Below are 20,831 nucleotides of genomic sequence, written 5' to 3'. Positions count from 1 at the left end.
GGGACCTTTTCACCACTAAGAGGTGTCACATCAACTGCCCTGTATGCTTTTTCTCAATAATAAAATGTATAGAACTTTTTATCTTCAAAACTCTTTGTAGAGATTAACTAATCTATCCCTACAAAATTCTTGTTGTGAATTAATAACAAGCCAAACAAAAATACCAGCTTTTCTGGATAATACTGCATATACTGTAAAGAGGATGATTTGATGTGAATGTGAAGAGAAAAAAAACACAGAAGAAAACATTATAATTACTAATCCAAACCCATTCACTGTCTCAACTCTGTTAATTTTTTCCAATAGCACGTGCCACAAACATGACAGACAATGTAAAATAGTTACAGGGCAATATATTTTACAATTTTTTTATGGAATGACCTATCACTTGATCAGATTTTTACATTATCCCATTATCTCCTGGAGGGCCACCATTATCAAATTACCTGAAGTTGTAGGTGATGGAATATGGGTGACATAAGGATGGTGTTGAAATTTAGGAGGATTGTCATTCACATCGGCAACAGTGATAAGGACACTGGTAGAACTGGAAAGGGCTTTGGGAAAGCCACCATCGCAGGCCACAACTACTAAGGTGTAGTTCTCCTTAGTCTCTCTATCTAGTAATGCACTGGTGATGATCTGTCCTGTTGATGGGTTGATTGTGAATTGTGAATTACCACCAATAAGACTATAGCTGTTCAAAAGACAAAAAAGACATTTTCCATTAGTATTCTCATAAGAAAGAAACTCTATTATGATAATAATAAATATTTAAGCTACCAAACTACTATCATGCTGACCAATATTGTCTCATTGATTCCTTGTGCTTTCCCATCTGTCTGTATCCATTTGTTTTTTCTTGTCTTGTACTTGGATTGTAAACTCTGAGGCAGAGACTATCTTTTTGTTCTGTGTACAATACCTAGCACAATGGAGTCCTAGGGCTTCTCTATGCTACAGAAATAAAGTAACAATAAATGATAAAAAACTAAAGATGGAAAAGAAATAATGTGAACTTAACTAAAAAAAGAGGTCGGACATCTGCATCTGAGTTTGATATTTTGCCGTGTATCCACAAGTTTTGGTCTCCAAATTGAACTATCCCAAAATGTTGTACAGTTGGGTTGGGCAGCACAAGAGGCAGTATCTCTAGGAGACATGTAGGAAACTTTCCAGCTCCCCACCACTTGTGGCGTCAAAGGTGGGAAATAACCATTAATATGCACAAAGGCGGGAAACACTCATTAATACACCTAATTCAGCACTTCTCTAATCTAAACTTCTATTCTGCTTTACAGACTTTCAATATTCAGTGTACTGTGAAACCTGCACAAAGGATCACCTCCAGTAAACAGCTCCTCTTGTTTAAGAGACTGCTTTAAATAATCCCCATCTTACTGGTGCAATTAAGTTTGATCTTAAGTTAAAGACCATATTTACTGGGCCTGAATCAACAGCAGCACTGTTCAGTCTACATGTTTCTGTACTGATCCAGAACGAGAATGGTCGTATGAAAAACTACATGGAAATATTATGTTTGTTGCTTATTTTAAATTCTGTCCTGGAATGACTTTTGTGACTGATGTGCACAAAATTTAGTCTCATGTGTCCACATGTGTCCTTTGCGTGTAATACACGTGTATCAACCCTTTTTTAATGACTGTAGGTTATATCACACAGAAAACAGGAGAAAAAGAGCAATGCTTAGGATTTGCATATATATCATCAGGTTACCTCTCCCAGAGATTTATCTGATTTTTGCATAACTTGGTCTATTTTTTTAGCTTCATGTGGGACTCTTGATTCAGAATTTGGCACAATAGTCTTGGAAATTAAAGATCCAATTTTCAGAGGTGCTCAGAACTCACAACTTTAACAGAATTTACTGAAGACTTTGGGTGCTTAGCACCTCTGAAAAGCAGGCCCTATATATTTAATACTTTATATCTTCTGCCAGAGTTTTGTAAAATCAAGTCCTACGTAATTGTATACACTATTAATACATGTATTATTTTGAATGATGAATCTGGACAAATAACACCCAAGAAAAGCAAAGTTTATCCTAAGACTAAAAAAAAAAAACCCAAACAAATAATTTTGTTTTAAATGGCTACTCTTGAAAGAACCATTTCTCTTTACTATTCCACTTTGAGATGACAGTGGATAAAATGATAAAGGCTGATAAAGAAGTCCTCCAAAACAGTTCGTATTACTTTAAAGACATCTGAAGGCACTTTGATAATTTCTGATCACCAGACATAAACACTATAATCTTTGCTTTGCAAAGATCCCTTTTTGTATGATAATAAGGCTTTCCAAAATCGGTTTCTTGATGTAAGATTGCATGGAATTAAAAGCTTAATTGTTGCAAATTTTATAAATATTATATCTGGATGCCTTTCAAGACTTTAAAAATGCCAAAGAAGCTAAGTTCCTATTCTAGGCTTCAAGCAGGTTAAAAAGGAAATATAATATTTTGTACATGTTTACTTTTCTACAATCTAGTTCTCTGTATCTTTATATTTATGACCACAGCAATTTTATTCTGTACTTTGAAGACGAAAAGTAGATGAAATGGCAAAAGTGAATGACATTGAGACAATTTTTTTATCCCCATGTTGTGTATTTTAGGGAACATAGATATCAGTGTTTACATTCACAAAAGTTAAAAGGGAAAGGATTACCCCTGGTCTTCTTCAATAGTAAGGAGTGATTAATAACTAATACAAGACTGCCTTCCATTCCATTACACATCAGTCCTCAGTGGGTAATGTTGAGCCTGTCACTGACACTTAACATCTTCATTATTCTTGTCTCTGAAAATGCTTATTGCCAGAGCTCAACAGTAGGAATTTGCCCAGTTAAGAGACATGATTGTGCCAGTAGAGCTATACAAAGCATTTGGCACATAAAAGAAAACTGCCAAACTCTCCCTTTTCATCAGTTTTTCTGAATGGGATAAAACAATTTACCTTTTGCAGTATTTGTTTTGCTTATTCATCTCCAAACTAAGCGCAGTAGTTGCCCATGTATTTGCTCAGTGAAACCAGGACTCCACTGGCAACAAATCAAAGGATTTCATCACAAGAACATATATAAATGAGACTGCAAGATGGGTAATGATATTTCTGCATCTAGAACCAATTTCATCATTAAATGGCCTGTATATCTGCTGCAATATACAGAGATGTTTATAAGTTGCATGTTGGAGGTTATTCTAATTGCTAAAAAAACAACAAGGAGGCTGGTGGCACCTTAAAGACTAACAGATTTATTTGGGCTTAAGCTTTTGTGGGTAAAAAAACACTTCTTCAGATGCACGGAGAAGATCTTATGCCCAAATAAATCTATTCGTCTTAAAGGTGCCACCGGACTCCTTGTTGTTTTTGTGGATATAGACTAACATGGCTACATCCTGATACTTGACATCTAATTGCTAAGTCTTTCTTCTTCTTCCTCCTGTTGAATCCAGTTTTCAAGCTTGGAGCTATAAAATTAGGCACCTAGATCCATATTTAGGCTTAGTGGGAATGGTACTTGAATGCCTGACTTTAAACACCCAAGTTTGAAAATCTGACCCTAAAATTAGACGTGGCTGAGGAAGTGCCATTTTGATGTGGATCTAACTAAGTTTAAGGTTTGGTAATTAAGATCAAAGCTGAATCGGGCTAGGGTTTCAGTTCCACAGTGCAGAAACCAACTATTCTTGTGAGATTCTGGCTGAATCCAAACCAGAACTGAACAACAAACCTATACAATTTTACAATCAACCCCAGCACTAGTTATTGAGTTGAGTTAGTATATGAGTTCTGAAATCCAAATTACTCCCCAATTTCAAAGGTCATCAGATTTAAACTTCTGGATCTAGTCAATCTTCAGGAACAATAGTTTCTACTTTTTTAGTGACTTCCATTAATGAATATAAAAATACTTTAGAAGCACTAATTAATTAAGCCTTCTTAATTACAACCTTTATATCCAATTGTGTCCCATCAGAGGGAGCTACACTTGCGCAGCTGAGAGCTGAATTGGACCTGTATAGTCTTTTTTAAAGGTGAGGTAACAAACTCTCTATCTCTGTTCCATTTCATCACGGATGGTCCCATTCATTTTAATTTTATTTGACATATTACTGTTATGTACTAGTCCAACCTACAGCATTTGGTCAATTTATGATCTTTAGGCAGTCTGCTAAATATAGCTGCTTTATCCATATTTCTCTGTGTTTAGAGGGATCCAAAGTTTTAGAAATCAGTTAAACTCAGGTCAGTTTAAATTCAATTTGCTTTTAACTTTGCAGAGTTTAAAAATAAATTGCAATATCATGTCTTCAGATTACCACCCTAGAAGATTTTTAACAACCCCAGGTTTGATTAAACAGTACTGCCACGTACAAACCACCGTCCTTGTTTGTCTTTAGTATTTAGGTGGTGGTGATGAGCAGAAGGAAAAACCTTCATCTTCATGTGATATATCAAGCAGCATTAAATCCATCAAAGGTAAAGGCCATACCTGATAACTGCATTAATTGAAGCATCGGCATCTGAAGAGTTTACTAGCAAAATATCCGTCCCTGTAGGTGCATCCTCTGGAATGGTGGTGGAATACATCTTAAAGGCAAATGTAGGAATGTTGTCATTGACATCATCCACTATGACAGCAATAGTTCCAGTGCCAGTAAGGGCAGGAGATCCTGGGGGGAAATGGGATTTAAAATGCTAGAGGTTACAAATACAACAATACCGATCCTAGATATGCCACTCTTCATTTATAATCTAACACTCCTGCATGTCACAGCTTCGAGAGCTGCAAAGCCAATTTTATGTAAAGAACAGGGCTAGTTTGTTTTTAAAGTAGGCCATCTGAGTACAAAGTACAAGTCACACAAACACACAAAAGTTTTCAGTCTTTATCTTACTCAAGAAATATTCTATAGTGTAAGTTCTGTGCATAAAGATAAACTGGAAACAACATAGAAAGCCTTGTTTGTAACAATCAGGCCAAATTTGAACATGTGGTTGATTTTTCTTTTTCTCTAATGGAAGTCTGTCATAGATGGCACATTGACAGCCTTGGAGACTCAAGCCCACAATTTATTTATCCACAAAACAAATAAAGCAGAGGCAGTGGAATGTTAGTTTCCTTCATTTCACTGTCTCAGTATGTCACAATCCTGACCTGGAGTGATCTTCTCTGAGGGCTGGAGGGTTAGTTCATTTTCCAGACTCATTCAAACCTGATTTCTTTGACGGAACTACCAACAATGATGCCAATTAGTGCCAAATCAGATAGTGTTTACTGTGATGTGGATACTGGTTTATAAGAAACTGGACTGAACTCATTTAACCTATGTTTTGTCTTGTTTTTAAGTACTAATCTTTGCTGGATTTGAACAAATGAGAAATAATGAGTGGACAGCTCATGTTTAATCTGCAAGTATCTACTCTGTGAACCCCTTCCTCTGTCAAATGCAAGCTAAGACACAGAAAATGTTAACAAGGGGCCTAAATCATATTAGCTTCACCGGGATTATTATACTCACTCTGGGGCAAGGAACAAATACATTTATTGTGCCAACTAATCTAATCACTTTCTGAATCTGTCCTTCCCCTTTTTGTCTATGAAACAATAATTCTATATTTCTCACTGTTTAAACTCTTATTACAGGCTGGTGCAGTATCCTCCTGCCTCAAAGGAAGAATCTGTGATGAACTCTCCAACTGGACAGTTGCCAAAAACACCAAATTACATGAAGGAACTGTGCATAAAGCACAAAGGAAGGGAGTGAAAGAACTGCAAAGTGAAACTTAACAAAGAATTCCATAAGTTTCACTTTAAAGTCTGCCAGCTCAAAGGGTGTGTGTTTGACAACACTGATTTACACAATGTAATTCTTTTTTGCCAATAATGTACTTTCAGCCAGGAATTTTAGTCTGATTCATTCTGTACCCTGTTTTCAGATATGTCATTTAGCCAAATACTTACCGATCGAAAAGGCTACAATAAGTGTTCTTGACTGCTGAAATATTGCTCACGGAATGTTTATTATTACTACATTAAATGAAACAGAGTCCTTAGTTATTGCATGTGTCGGGTACAATCATTCCAAATACATTTAATTGACTCAGTCACCTGACAGTTAATGAAATGCAAAGTTGAAAGTTGTTATATTTCACAGATGATTAGGTATTTTAGACATACTAGAAAAATTAATCTAGGATAAATCATATTCAAATAGTGTTAATAGTATAATTCAACCAGGAAAAGAAAGTCAGTTCACAGTAAAAGCTTGAAGTCCATCTTTTTAAAAGTAAATGTAATGCTTGCTAAAGGTGATGGATAGAGAGCACTGGAAATTTAAGCCCTTGGTTTATTCACAGAATGAAGAAATACAACACAAGTTTCCCCACAATGATCCTTCAATGTATCTCAGCACTAATCTGATGGGACTAACTAAGAGAGAGAGAGAAATGGTATTGTTACTTACACCAGTGGTTCTCAAAGTCGGTTTGCCGCTTGTTCAGGGAAAGCCCCTGGCGGGCCGGACCGGTTTGGTTACCTGCCGCGTCTGCAGGTTCGGCCAATCACGGCTCTCATTGGCCGCAGTTCGCCGCTCCAGGCCAATGGGGGCTGCGGGAAGGAACGCCAGCACATCCCTTGGCCCGTTCCGCTTCCCACAGCCCCCATTGGCCTGGAGTGGCGAACTGCAGCCAGTGGGAGCCACGATCGGCCGAACCTGCGGACGCAGCAGGTAAAGAAACTGGCCTGGCCCCCTAGGGACTTTCCCTGAACAAGCGGCAGACTGGCTTTGAGAACCACTGACTTACACAGTTATTAAATCCTTGGCCTCTTAAGTGAAATGGTCAAAAAGGACGAAAATTAGTGCCAAATTGAATAATGCTTTTGTAATGGTGATATCTGTCCATTAAAAATTGGATTGAGACCACCAATGTATTGCACACAAAGCATTGTCTAGCAAAGTTCTGGACACTTTTGATCTAGGTGGAATTTTAATTGGTAAAGCAGAATACAGTTCTGTGGGTGAAATCCTGACCCTACTGCAGTCATTGGAAGTTATGACATTGCCTATATCTCATAACATTTTCAGTCATCCAGGAATCTTTGAAGTATTTCTGTAATACACCCTGTCGATCTTGAGTACTTCAGCAATCTTTAACTAGTGGTGAACTGATGGCAAACAGAAGGGAACTGAAGATGGATTCTGAGACTTGATCTTACATTCCATCCTTTGGTGGATTTAAGGGCCCAATTCCACTACTCTTTTTTCACATGTGTATTCTTTATTCATGAAAGTAATCCAGTTGAAGTTAATAAGAGTACTTGCATGAGTCAGGGATGCAGCAATGGTTCCAAGGTAAGATGCTTTTGGCAATAATAAGTTACAGCTGCAATTTCATATTGAGTCCTGACAACTTTCACTCCCTTGTAACTGACTGACCAGCTCACATCCACTGACTTTTGTGTAGTTGCTGAGAAATAAGAAGAAATTACACATGAAGACACTTTCTCTGGATAAATAGTAACATGGGGCCAAATTCTGCAGCCCTCAACCAACCAGAACTCTCAGCACTTTCACTGGAAGTTCTGCCTGATTAAGGACCACAAATTTTAGTCCTTTTTAATTTGGTGACTACGTCAGTTGCATTAGACATAAATGCTATATTTGTGGTGATAAATATAGTTTTTCATGGTCAGGCGAAGTTCCCAGATTTGAATTCTGCTTTAAAAGCAGTTGTTTCTGAAGAATGTTCTTCTTATAATTTGTCAGAGGACCACAGGATTTTCCCCCAAGATTCCCTGAATATATTTCATAATTAAGTTTAGTACATTTTCCATGAACTTTAACTATTACACATCTCGTATACAATGCTAAAAATTACCATTAGGGTCTCTGATGATGCTACAAAGCTAATTGCTGAAAAGTATGGCGATGCTGTACTGAGTGAGAGAATTTGTACTGCAAGCTCTGGTAAGTATTTCTGAATGCAAATAGATTCTGTTTAAATTTAAAAAAAATGCTAAACCCGAATCACACAAGACTCAGCAGATTCCTGCAGACAGTCTTGAATCTGGCAGAATTTAAATCTAGCGGCACTAAATTTAGCAAAAAACCCTGATGTTCTCTCTGCTTTGGAGATTTGGTTTTAGATTTTTTACTCCACTCTCACATCATATCAATGCTGTCACTACTGTTATTATTGTCATCAGTGTTATTTATTTGTATTGTGATAGTGCCTTGTGACTAGGCACTACACATACACATGAAGGAAAAAATGGTCTCTGGCCCAAAGAGCTTACAGTAAGTATATGAGAAGAGACAAGTAGATAGTGCAGACAGATGGGAGGGCAAGGGAGGAGCACAGCACAAAATGTTATACAATTATGATTAACATAATAACTTACAATCACAGCACACCAGCTCCCCAGTCACCATTCAGTAATTTTTAGGCATCAGAGCAGAGGTGAATTTTAAGGACAAATTTAAAAGATGATGTGAGTTGCAATAAATCCTGTCACTTCTTTCTCCATAATTTGCTTATTTGTCTCCATTCCCCCAACCAGCACCTGTGTCCAGGCCCCAGTTACTTCTTGCCTCACCTACTGGAGCTTACTCCTTTCTGGCCCCTCTGGTGCCTGCCATACACTCTCCAAGACAATCAAGGGAGGGGAAATCCCATAACACTAACTACAAAGTATTTAAAAGGAGACACTTGATAAATGTTGCTATTGTTATTAAAAATCATCATTATCTTCTATCAATGGATTTAACCCTGCAAAGTACTGAGAGTCCTCAATTCCCTGTGAAGTAAACAGAAGTTGAGGACACCTCATCAGAGGCCCAGCAACGTACAGGATCAGGCAAGCCAACACGTAAGTACTTTTCTGGATCAAGCCATCCTTCAGGGCTACTTATTCAGGCGAAACTATCACTGAAGAAGTTGGGAGTTGTATCTGAGTAGAGAATCTCGAATAGGGCCCACAAAGAGAAAAAAATATTTGTACTGCTTTCAGATTAGAAAGTTATTTTTGTACTACTACTACATTCCCACAGGAAGGAGTGATAACCAACCTTTTCACTCATACCAATAATTTAACCATGTAAAACATAGAAATTAAAATATGTTATTGATGTTATTGAAATAATGTTATTACAGAGTAACCATTTCCAGGCCCTCGTCAAGTGAACAGTGCCTCAGTTTCCCCTTCTTCAGTACCCTTAAGGTACTCACACACCACAAAAGTAGTGTTTAAAACTCACGACTCATTTTTTGGGAGTCAGGTTTATTAATATTGTAAGACAAAAATTATCCATGCTAAAGTATTCACTCTTCACCCTTGTTGTCTGAGCTTCAAGTTCTTTCTGGCCTTTCTCCTTGGGCTTCATAGTCACTTGTACGACTCCAGGCCTCCTGCCCTCTGATGACCTGGGAGGTGGCAGCTTCCTAGCAATTTTCCTGACTTTGGACTCTCCTAGATTAAACTAAGAGTTTTTCTTTACAAAGGCAACCACATGATCCCAAGTCACCTAGTACTTCTGTCACGTACTCAAGCTGGAAACGAAAATTCTCCAAATTCTAGCATCTTGTAACAGGGCATGCATGTGCCTAAAGGACCAGTGTCCTGATAGTTTCATAAATTATCTACAAAATATAATAATAAAATAAAATAATAATAATAGTTAATAGTATATCTAGTCTGCCTCCCTTCTTCTAAACGTAATGTAGCATCTTTGTTAACACAAACCAATATAAAGAATATTTCTTAATTTTGGAAACATAGAACTGTTTCACTTTATGAAATATCACTTTATGAACAATTTCACTTTATGAACTATATCAGAACAGATCCCAGGACAGTTTCTGGGGCAGGACAACATTAACAGGAAGAAAAAATTACTATATTAATCACATTACATGTAATTTAGTGTTTTACAGTTAAGTCATTTGAAAAATAAATTTTTTAAAGCTAGCTGGCATCTCAAGGCATGACTGATATTGTGATATCAAAAAGGTGCAAGCCAGTTAAACATATTTTATTAGAGCTATCTAACATATATTCTTTAATAACATTTATTACTGGATTTTTGTGAGCTGCAGAGCAGGAATATCTTCTGAAATATCACAAGAATTAAATCCAGTGTATTTCTGTATAATTGTCTATAAAATGAATTAAGCAATAAGATTGCTATAAAACTTAATCTGTCTTAAAACGTACTAATTAATGCACATAAATTAATCATGGGATTTGAATAAGCAACAGTCCAGCAATAAGCAAGAATGTATAAGAAGTAGGAACATGAGTTATGAAATAGCTAGCTACACCATAACCATGAATTATTGACAATAACGTTATATGAAAATCTACTGTAAGTACAAAATTGGAGATGTACATCAAAGTTTAAGTGAAGTGCCATTGTAATAAAACATTAAGATCAACTCACTGGGAAATGCTACTCTTATTACCAAATGCAGTTTCAAATCCTACATCTAATTTCAGGAATGACTCCCAGGACTATATTTTCAGTATGGTGCAATGCAGCACGTAAGGGCCTGCTGTGATTAATGAAAGCTAACAAAGTCCCCACACACTGCTAAAAATGTGGCCTCTTATGATTTTCTTTTTAGTACTTTTAAAGATATGTCTCTTACCTGAAAGATATACATTTAAAGATATATGTTTGTCTAGCAGAAGAAAAACTGATTAAAATCCAAGCAGTCTAAGCTCGTTAGCTTTGGAAGGCAAGCAGACTAATGTGGAACCATTGATACCTATTTCTAGCAGGCCAGCAAGCTATCACATGGCATTCCCATGAGATGGATAGGGTGGATTAACAAGCCATTATACCTGAAATGTATTTGTTATAGTACAGCAAACCAGACTGACTTATATGGATTTTGACCCAGGCCTGTCAAGCCTAGAAAATGGAAATGGTCATGGATTTCAGGTAACTGCTAAACATATCACATGTACTGTGAGCTGAAATGTTAGAACTCTATTCACTCCAGTCCAGACTCAGTAGCAGAAGAATAAAGGAAGTTGTAGGTTTCCTTTGCTGCCATACAGAAGACATATTGGCTGGATACAGGAGAGTTCACAGTTGGAAATTATACTTTCCTTTACATGTGACATTCAGGTGGACAAGCGAAGCACAGGGATGGGGTTGCTATAGCAGTGGACAAGAGAACAGTGACTTCAGTGAGCAGCTGGAAACTGACATTTGAGAGGATTTTCATAGCAAGATTTACTACTGCCTACAATAAATTATGCATAACTGTGACCTGTTGTTCTGCACCAACAAAAACAGCAGAAGAGGAAGAGACAAAAGGATTTTATCAACAGTTAGGTGGCATTGTAGATGAGATTCCTGGTCATGATAGAATTTTAATAAAGAGAGATACAAATGCAAGAGGGTGGTACATGACATGGTAAGCAAATGAACAGTGTTGGACCACATAGCACTGGGGATAATGGGGAAAGATTAAAAACTTGGTGTGAGATGCACAGTCTGATTATTGGTGGTATGTGGTTTCTCACAAAGATATACACAAGGTTATACGGAACTCACTAGTCAGTTAAACTAAAACCCAGATTGACCACATTATTTTCAGTAAAAGTCACTGGTCACTGTTGGATGTTAAGAATCTATAGGAGTACCGAGTGTGGCAGTGATCATGTCTACTAATGGAAAAGATTCAGATGAAGTTAGAGTCCAAGAAAAAGATGGCTGTAACTAAAGCTAAATTTGATCTTGATAAGTTAAAGGATAGTTCTGTGAGGAAGGAATATCAGTGGACACTTAGAGAACATTTCAGACCACTGATTTGTGATGACGAAGAAATCTCACCACAGACTGGATGAAAAATATTCAAGAAAGTGATACAAAATACAGGAAGTTATTGGAAGGCCTAAGTAAACAATGAAAACCTGGAAAAAAAAACAAAACAAGAATACTGTAGGAAAAGTATAAACAAGCCAAGACTGCTGGGAAAGCAGAAGTAGTAAAAGCATTTGCACAATACGGTGAAGGAATCACAAAAATTGGACAAGCAAAAGTTCTGGAAAGAAGAGGTTCAACAACTAGACAAGACACCAAGAAAACAAGATATGAAAATGAAGTTAAATTGTGTGGAAGCACAATCAGGCCAATGATGCAAGTGGCAAAAATGATCACTGGTGAACTGCCAACAAATGCCAAAGAGGTACTGAAAATATGGAAGAATCATTTTGCCAAAGTGCAGAACCCTGAAGTTCATCCAGATGCAAGCATTCTAGACATGCTAGATGAACAGGGCAGTTTGGAAGACAAAATGTATCTCAGCATTGAACCACCATCAGAAAAAGAAATAGAAAAATAAGAAGAAATGGTGAAGCTGCAGGAATAGACAGTATTACAGGTGAGCTGCTAAAAGCCAACTGGACAAGTGTTATCAAAGTATTAGGAAAAACATATATGAGAAGGCATAGGAGCAAGAGAAGGTACTGGGTGACTCGCTAAATTCAATAGTTCCACGAATCCCGAAGAAAGGAAATCCTGCTGATTAGAATAATTACAGTGTTGTAAGATCATTATCAGTACTAGGAAAAATCATGATGAAAATAGCTGGCAACAGATTAATGCCAGTTTTAGAGGAAGTAATAGAGAAGGAACAGTGTGGCTTCAGATCAGGCAGAAGTTCCATTGTTCTGATATTCACACTCTGACAGCTGATAGGGTGGGGAGCAGAGCAGGGGAAGTGAGAATGGGGATTAAAGATGTTTGCAGTTTTCATCAACTTCACTAAGACATTTGAATCAGTTTGGAGGGAAGCATTATAGAAAGTAATAAAATCACATGGAGTTCCAGATATGATAACTGCAATTATAAAAGTTATGTAAAATGACTCCTGTAGTACTGTAAGAACTGGTGGATAATTAAGTAACTGGTTCAAATCAAAGTTTGGTTTAAAACAAGGGGGCATGGAATTGCCGTGTTCATCACGTTCTTAAACTGTACATTAAGAGTGATAGAGTGGGACGGTGTGACTTTGGGTAAAGAGTTAAACTCTTTAGCTTCTGCAGATGACATTGTACAACTGGCAGACATGTTTGAATTAATTATACTATTTGCTATTCTTGGGAAATTGGTGCAGTCGACTTGAATTTACAACCACTTTGTCTTCTTGTCATTTATTGTATCTTGGAAAAGGAACAAGAGATAAAGTATTGAAATGAAGCAGCAAAGTCACAGAACAAGTAAAATCTTATATGTACCTAGGAAGCTCGATCAGTGCTGAAGGTTCCGTCAAAGATAAGGTTAAAAGGAGATGTACTTTGTTACAAGTGCTGCATGAAATTATGGACTGGTACTTTTTCACCCGGAACCAAACATAATATTATCAAAACAGTATTACTCTTTGGAAACAGCTACATTAAATGAAACAGACATCAGAAAACTGTAGATAGTAGAAATGAGAGTTCTTCGGAAGATGGCAGATGTAAAATGGAATGATTTTAAGACAAATTAAGAAGTTAGGAGAGTAGGCTCCTCTGTGAAATCGGAGTATGGGATTGGCTGCAATCAAAAAGATTACAATGGTAGGGACATTGTAGAAGACAAACAGATGATAGGATGCCAAAGAAAATAATGAAAATGAAACCAATGACAGTAGATCTAAAGGTCAACCATTGACTAGATGGCAGGATATCAGATGCAGGGGCATGACTTGGCTGGGCTAAATGGAGGAACAAATCATGTACAGGAATGGATGGTGATGCTATACTGCTTCCCGTGTCTGTAAAGATGTTTTTGGATGAGAAGAAGATGATGATGATGATGATGATGATGTGGGGTGGGGAGAGTGGTTCCATGCCTTTTTAATGCAAAAATACATTGATTTGTATCTAAAGCGGTGGCTCCAAATCTTGGCCCTGAATAAGGAAAGTACTTGAACATGTGCTTAAGACCATCTGTATTCAGAAAAGCACTAAGGCACATGCTAAAAATTAAAATTGATGTAACACACTAGTGAATCAGGCCCAAATATTGCTTTCTTACACAAACAAAACTGCTAGTAGTTTTCATGTTAAAAGTGAACTGAAAATATCTTGTTTTGTAATGAACAATCCTGTAGGTGCCAAGTTCCTCCAGAGAGATGCTGAATGCCCTCAAAGATTTTTGAAGCCAACAGGAGTGATTACACTACAGGATCAGGCTCTCCTAAGATTGTCCAAAATTTTTATTTAATGTATTATGCATCTTTGATTCCGCTCTGCTGCCTTCTGCCCAGGAATCAAGGTCCAGTCCATATCCTAACATTTTAACCCCTGGACAACTACAAACAATTGCCCTTTAAAACAATCTATCTAAACAATATCCTAGAAACCAACAGTGCTAACAAATAGAGCTTTATCCCATTGGAACAAGAAGATTTCTTGCTTCCCACTTAGCACTTATTCTGAACCCTGAAAGGGCCTGAGATTCTAGATCTTAAAATCATGGCATACAGGGGTTTGGATGAGATACCTTAGGTCATTTTTAGAGGTTTGTGATTTCATTTAAATCAGTTGGCCTCATGATAACTAAGCAAGCATGAAATCAGTAACAGTGACAAAAGACTCCTTCTGCCCACTCCGTGGATGCCCATGTACTCACACCTTGATGACATGAACCAAATTTTGTGCAGACCTCAGTAAGGTTGTACAGGGTGAGAGTATGTCAAAATGTGGCCTATTATCAGAAATTTAGAGTAATTTTCATAATATTTTGGTTTATTTCCAATCTTTTTTAAAAAAATATTTCTTTGAGGGTTCCATCTTTTTTGAGAATGTTTCTTTAGTGTTTTATCATCACATTTTCTCAAAACAAAAAACACATAGATCCTGCAATAGCACAGAATATCCAGGGTAAAAGGGTTTACTCAAGGGGGGGGGGAATTCAGGCATCCATTGCATAATTAATAAAATACAGGCTTTTAATGTTAATGCTGACTGAAGAAATGTAGATGATTAGAATGACAGCTTAAGCAAATCTTTAAAATCGGGAGGAACAGATTACTATTTAATTTGCTATGACTTCTGAATTTTTTATGCCTGGTTTACATTACTAGTAGTCTATGTGAAAGCCAATTTAAGCGTTTACTTTCTAGCTGTCAGTCACTAGGAATCAAACTTACATACACCTTAAATAAATTCAGACAAATGGCTTCAGATCTTCATGTGAAATAAACAGGAAACATAGTAGGCATACTTGTAATCTGGGATTTAGAATTTTTTGGTAACCTCAGCAATAAAAAGTACTGAGTTCAGAAAGGTAGGCATTTTACATGAATATATTTACAACAAAAGAAACCCAGGCATATAAGAAAACTGGCGGATAGGGGTTGTGTCAGGGAGTGTGTGATAGGGAAGACAGCAGGTAGGACTCCTCCAGATTCTGCTTCCTCCAAATCTCTGGGGAAAACTGGTGCATATTACAGACCAAAGTTGCTGTAGCTTGTGCCAATTACCCCCTAGGTGCAGTGGACCCCTCCCTTTTAAAGGAAGTTCCAGAGCTGGCATAAGCATGGGAGCTGTGAAGAAGCTATATTATCAAGAAGCTACAGGGAATCTGGAGTGTGGGCAGCTGTGCAGAAACAAGGTGCTCTTCCTGCTGTTTGCTACTTATACCAACCTCAGATGTACTTTTGGAGGAGATCTACCAGTGGCCTTCTTCTACTCCACATGCAAACATTTTCTTCTGGCTGGTCTCCAATGATATGCACAGATATCAGAAAATCTTCAGCTTTAGACAGTGGAATCACCCACATTTTTCCATAAGAGGAAGGGGGAACAAACAGTGACTTCCTGCACCATACAGAATTGTAAGGAAACTAATTTCCGGCAAGTTGTAGTAGGCACAGTACATGTAGGTATTGTTTCATCTCACAAAATTTCTACTCCACACAGCCAGAATAACGAACACAGAGAAAAAATTCACTTTCTGTGTGTGTTTTTTTGGGGATGACCTAATCATAACTCAGTTGTGCCTCCACTTTGCTCTAATACTCATGAGTAATACAGTCACACCAAATGTATGGAACTAAATATTTTCTCCCTTTCGCCATTACACATTCATTCTGCACATACGTACATTTAAAGTTACGCAAAAGGAGAGATAACTGTAGGTATATCTTCTGCTAATTACTATATGGTATTGTGAAACAACACTTGTTATCTTCATCTGGTTTAATTCTGGAACACATGGGCAGAGTAAGCTCTTCTGACCTATTGTAATCCTCAAGTACATGACAGCGTCTTCTCTAACATATGTTCAGCTTTAAATACCATAGTTGCAGTTTGGCACGGAAGGAGAAATGATTACTAAAATGTTTAGTGAATCTGGACTGATAAAAGAAAACAATCAGAGGAGATTGACAAATAGCAGGCAAGGCAACTCCTGAATATGTTAAAAGAAAGTTTAGCAAAACAGCTCAGTTATATGGTGCTGTACAGCATAGAGAAAAACAAGAAAATACAAACACAGAAATATGCTGTTTAGTTTGTGATCTACACATTGTTTTAAAACATGAACAAGTTCTGGGTCTTGACATCTGTGACATATTTTACAATTTTGGAAATAATGAAGCTGTTATTCCTTTCAAAACCCAGAAGCCTGAAGTCTTTGTAAGTACTAAAATATCACAATTAAGTGCTAGAAAATTGACAATAGACTTGTAAAAAAAAAGTACAGGCACCTGCTTTGCCAAAAGAACACAAAAAGATTAAGTAAAATAAAATGAACGAGACCAAATGACTGACTAAAGTTCAAACTGCAAGCAGATCAAAAATTTTTGTGCGCCCCCGTAAATTAAACACATCATTATCCTGAAACATGGAAAGTAATTCAACAGTAATGGAATTTTTGCTTAACTGAAATCTGTTGCTTTGCAACAAAGCTGATTTCGTTCCTGCAGTCAAATATTCAGTGAATGGGTCCCCAGACTGGAAGTTGTATGTGTTATTAGAAAGCATTAACTTTTTCATGGAGTAAACAAGGTTTTTCTCACAGTGGAGCAATCTTTCTAAATGCATTAAAAGGCAGACAGGGTCCACTGCTCCATGTTGGTGTGTTTTTAAATAATTATGGAGATGTTGTAACCTCTTCACAGTTAAGTCTGAAAAATGAACTTGGCTTAAAAACTCTAACTTTTACCCTGAACACAAAGGATAATGTATACACAAAATCTAAAGGAAATTTTGGATTATGGGTCATTAAAAGTTACCTATTTTTGAAAAACTGACTTATCTTCCTCTAGCTCCAGAAGAACTTTTCATTATCTCTTCAAAATTTCCTGTAGTTAAATCCCTTCCAAAACTTGTGAACCTAATATATTTGTATAAAAAAATTGCAATGAAGCAATCTTATTAATGACTTTTGTTGTGGATGATTTGGGAGCCAATCCTGTTTCCATCTCAACAGGTGATAGCTAAGGGATAACTTCCTTTTGCTCAAGATGTAAAGGCAAAATTCAAGAATGTGCAAGAAACTTGTTGGTGAAACAAAAGCAAGAGCCATTTTACCCAGTGAGATTTGGTGGTGGAATGAGAAAGTTTGAAAGGCTGTGAAGGAAAAGAAAAAGTGTTTTAAACTTTGGCAAGTGACACTCCCACAGCAGGATTTTCAGGGGTACAAAAAGCCAAAAAGATAAAGAAAAAGTAAAAGGTGGCAGACTCTAAAGCTAAACCCAATGAAGGCTTATATGCCAATCTTGAAATGAAGGAGGATGAGAAAGAAACATTTAGATTGGCAAAGACCTGAAATAAGAAAAGGTATTAGTGAGATCAAAGTAATTAAAGATGAAAGTGGAAGTGAACTAATCAGTGAGAACCAGATAAAGGAACAATGGAGAAATTACTTTGAAAGGCTTATGAATTAACAGAATCCAAGAGAACCATGCCATATGATAAAACCAAACCAGGGTATGGTGGCACCAGTACTAGAAGTTGCAGAAGCATCAAGCAACGCGAAAAATAAGAATTCTCTCAGATGCAATGGCATACTATAACCATGGAAGTGCCTGGAGCAAGTAGGTGTGAACATATTGAAACAGAAGTTTTAATTGTGTTGTGACAGGGCTGGGCTTGCTGGTGGTATGGCCTAGTGGTTAGGTCACAACTCTCCCATTTGTAGCATCCCCTGCTGATGGCCACTCTGGCATGGCAAGGGATAATAGATAGCAACTCAAACCTCCAGCCAGGTCACTACTGACGTCTACACCTTTCCAGGGTAATTGAGTCCAAGAAAGTATAAATGTCCAGCATCATCCAAAAAGGAGTTTCTGACCCAACCCCGGGCCTCAGAAGTCCTCATACCCTTATTTCAGTGCTTCCAATGTCTTCACCCTCCCTTCCCCCTTATCTCAAAGAGGCAGGGGAGAGGGAGTGCTGCCGCCCTTGTGACTGGCTGGAAGGGCAGCCTGGGCCCTCCCTCTCTACCAGGCTCTGACCCAGCAATATCAAGCTTCCCTGGGTCACTTCCTGCCACTCAGTTTCTCAGACCAGGGTGTGGTCACAGTCTCACAAACAATCCAAGAAAAAATAGAGCAAAGGGTTCTTTAATCCTTGATGACAAATTAGTCCCTCCTCTGGGGCCTGAGGTAGCTGCCGCTTGTGAGCCCTTGTTCCCTGCAGAAAGGACTCCTGCAGAGTTCTCACAATAGTCCATCCCCCTATCTTATCTGCTATTCTCCCATTTCTGAGCTGTCTGGTTATCCTTTAAATTCCTCCTCCAACTGGCACAGGTTCTGCAGGTGCGATGAGCCATGGCAACTTGGGCCCAGAACTGCCCCTTAACTTCTTCTATCCCTATGTGGGTTTTATATACCCCATAACAAGGTAGTACCAATTACGGGGGTGGGGGGTTGCGGGGGTGGGAGGAGGAGGAGGGGAATCCAGGCTTCGATAATTTGGGCATGTGAGAATAAGATCAGAAGAATATATAGGAAACAAGCTTCTTAAACTTAAAAATGTAGGGTACGAGAAGGGTTGGAAGGCCCAAAACTAGACAGATGAATGTCATACAAAAGGATGTGATTAGCTGTGGAGTTTCTGACGCACTGCTTCAAGACAGACTAAAGTGGCGAAGAGCCGACCCCACGAAGGTGGGAGTAATACTTGAAGAAGAGCTCTAAGAGATAAAGGCCTAGATTTCAGAGCTTTACAACTAGATTTCTAGTCCCAATTCTGAAAGAGGCGGTTTGTTACGAAGAGGTAGCACTTAGAGTATTTTTAAGGATCCATGTTATTAAGTATCATAAAAGTGAAGCATTTCCTGGGTTCAACCAGAGAAAATCTGAAATTTTACTTAGAAGGAACAAAATTAGAGAAAGTCGCCATGAAAGTAAATTTCACTCCCATGAAAAATTTCACGAGTTTGGGGGAAAGTATTGTCCCAAATTGGGAAAAGAAACCAAAACCCTGAACACTATTGTGGGAGTGAAATTCTACAATATTTATTTTGGGAAACATTGGAACATTCCTGCTGTTGGAACATTTTGGTGTTTCAGAAACAAAATAAGCACCTGGCAGCCCTGGTGCCTCTGCAATTTGGCCAACGAGCCAGGGACCTTGCAGCCCTACAGGTGGGCTGCTTGGGAGGTGCATAGGCAGACAAGCTGTCAGAAAAGCTGCCTGGTTTCCTCTGAAAGATTAATTGAAATTGACAATACCCACAGAATGTTTGGATTTCAATGAATTGGCATTTTTTGACAGAAAATTGTTCCAGAGGAAAATTTCTGACCAGCTCTAGCCAAGTTTATATGGAGCAAGGTCTGAGACCCACCACATCATATAATGCAGCTCATTTGGACTAACACTACTACCTAATGTTTTACATTTGGGTGAGGTTGGTATATACATGAGAGGAAGGGTTACTGTATTATTTCTGGTTTATAATCCTTTTATTTTTTTAAAAAAATAAAAGTTTATTTGTTTTTATAAATAAAAATGATCATATTCACATTATAACTAGTGTCTATCTAACTTTGTCTGCATCAAACTGAGGTTTCAATTGCCTGTGTGATTAAACAGGGGAACTGGAGGTAAGAAATTACAACCAAAGCTCAGAATTCAAAGGGATTGCTGCAGAGCTGGATGAGATCAAGGGATGGGATTAACCTCTCACAACCTAATAGTTTCAGAGGTTTTCAGAAAATTCTTTTGTCACTAAAAAGAGAACTTGTTCATGAAGGGAAAGTAAAAGATAATTATATTGGTTAGTCTGAAATCCTTATAAAATTACAAAGGCACTTTGCATCCTAGTCTGAAAGTCTTGGATTGTGAACTCCCCTAGAAATATATCAGACCATCACTGTCCTGGACGCCACAGGAAGAAAGGGAAGAAACCAGGAATGTTGTTTAACTTGGCTGTAACTTTATTAAGTAACACATCTAGGAACTTCCTGGAAATAACTCGTCCAGTGCAGGTCATCCTTCCTTTTGTCATTTGTACTACCTGGGGAAAGGCTGCTGACAGCCCATTAACCTGGTCCCAGAACCATAGGACAGACCCTTCCTCCCTTCATTCAAGGGTTGTCTCTCTATTGTAACAGGAGCACCAGTCCCATCCCTCATCTTGTTTAGGAGATGCTTTTCCTAATCCAATTTCCTAATTTAAAATTCCAGTGTATGAGGGAACTAGACCCCACTGAATGATCACACCTGCACTGGGCACCTGCCAAAGTGCACCAACATGAACACCTAAGGTTTGGGGGGAAGGAGGTTTAACCATCTGCCCATGCTTTACTGGCAGTGAGCAGAAAATACATTCCCAGTCCCCAAAAGACAACAAA

The 20,831-nt window shown here is 37.9% G+C and overlaps 1 protein-coding gene across 1 annotated transcript in view; it reads right to left on the bottom strand.

Annotated features, from left to right (window-relative positions):
• LOC140910365 (protocadherin Fat 4) overlaps positions 1–20,831 on the bottom strand; it is a 222,130-nt gene that overhangs the window by 54,740 nt on the left and 146,559 nt on the right. Inside the window, exons 7-8 of the mRNA XM_073341085.2 lie at positions 4,516–4,696; positions 447–697 (exon numbers count right to left, since the gene is read on the bottom strand). Of these exons, the coding sequence (XP_073197186.1) occupies positions 447–697; positions 4,516–4,696 (432 nt within the window). The remainder of the gene's footprint in view (positions 1–446; positions 698–4,515; positions 4,697–20,831) is intronic.

Source organism: Lepidochelys kempii, chromosome 4, assembly GCF_965140285.1.
Source record: "Lepidochelys kempii isolate rLepKem1 chromosome 4, rLepKem1.hap1, whole genome shotgun sequence".
Classification (NCBI taxonomy): Eukaryota; Metazoa; Chordata; order Testudines; family Cheloniidae; genus Lepidochelys; species Lepidochelys kempii.
This window is presented reverse-complemented; position numbering and strand designations above follow the sequence as displayed.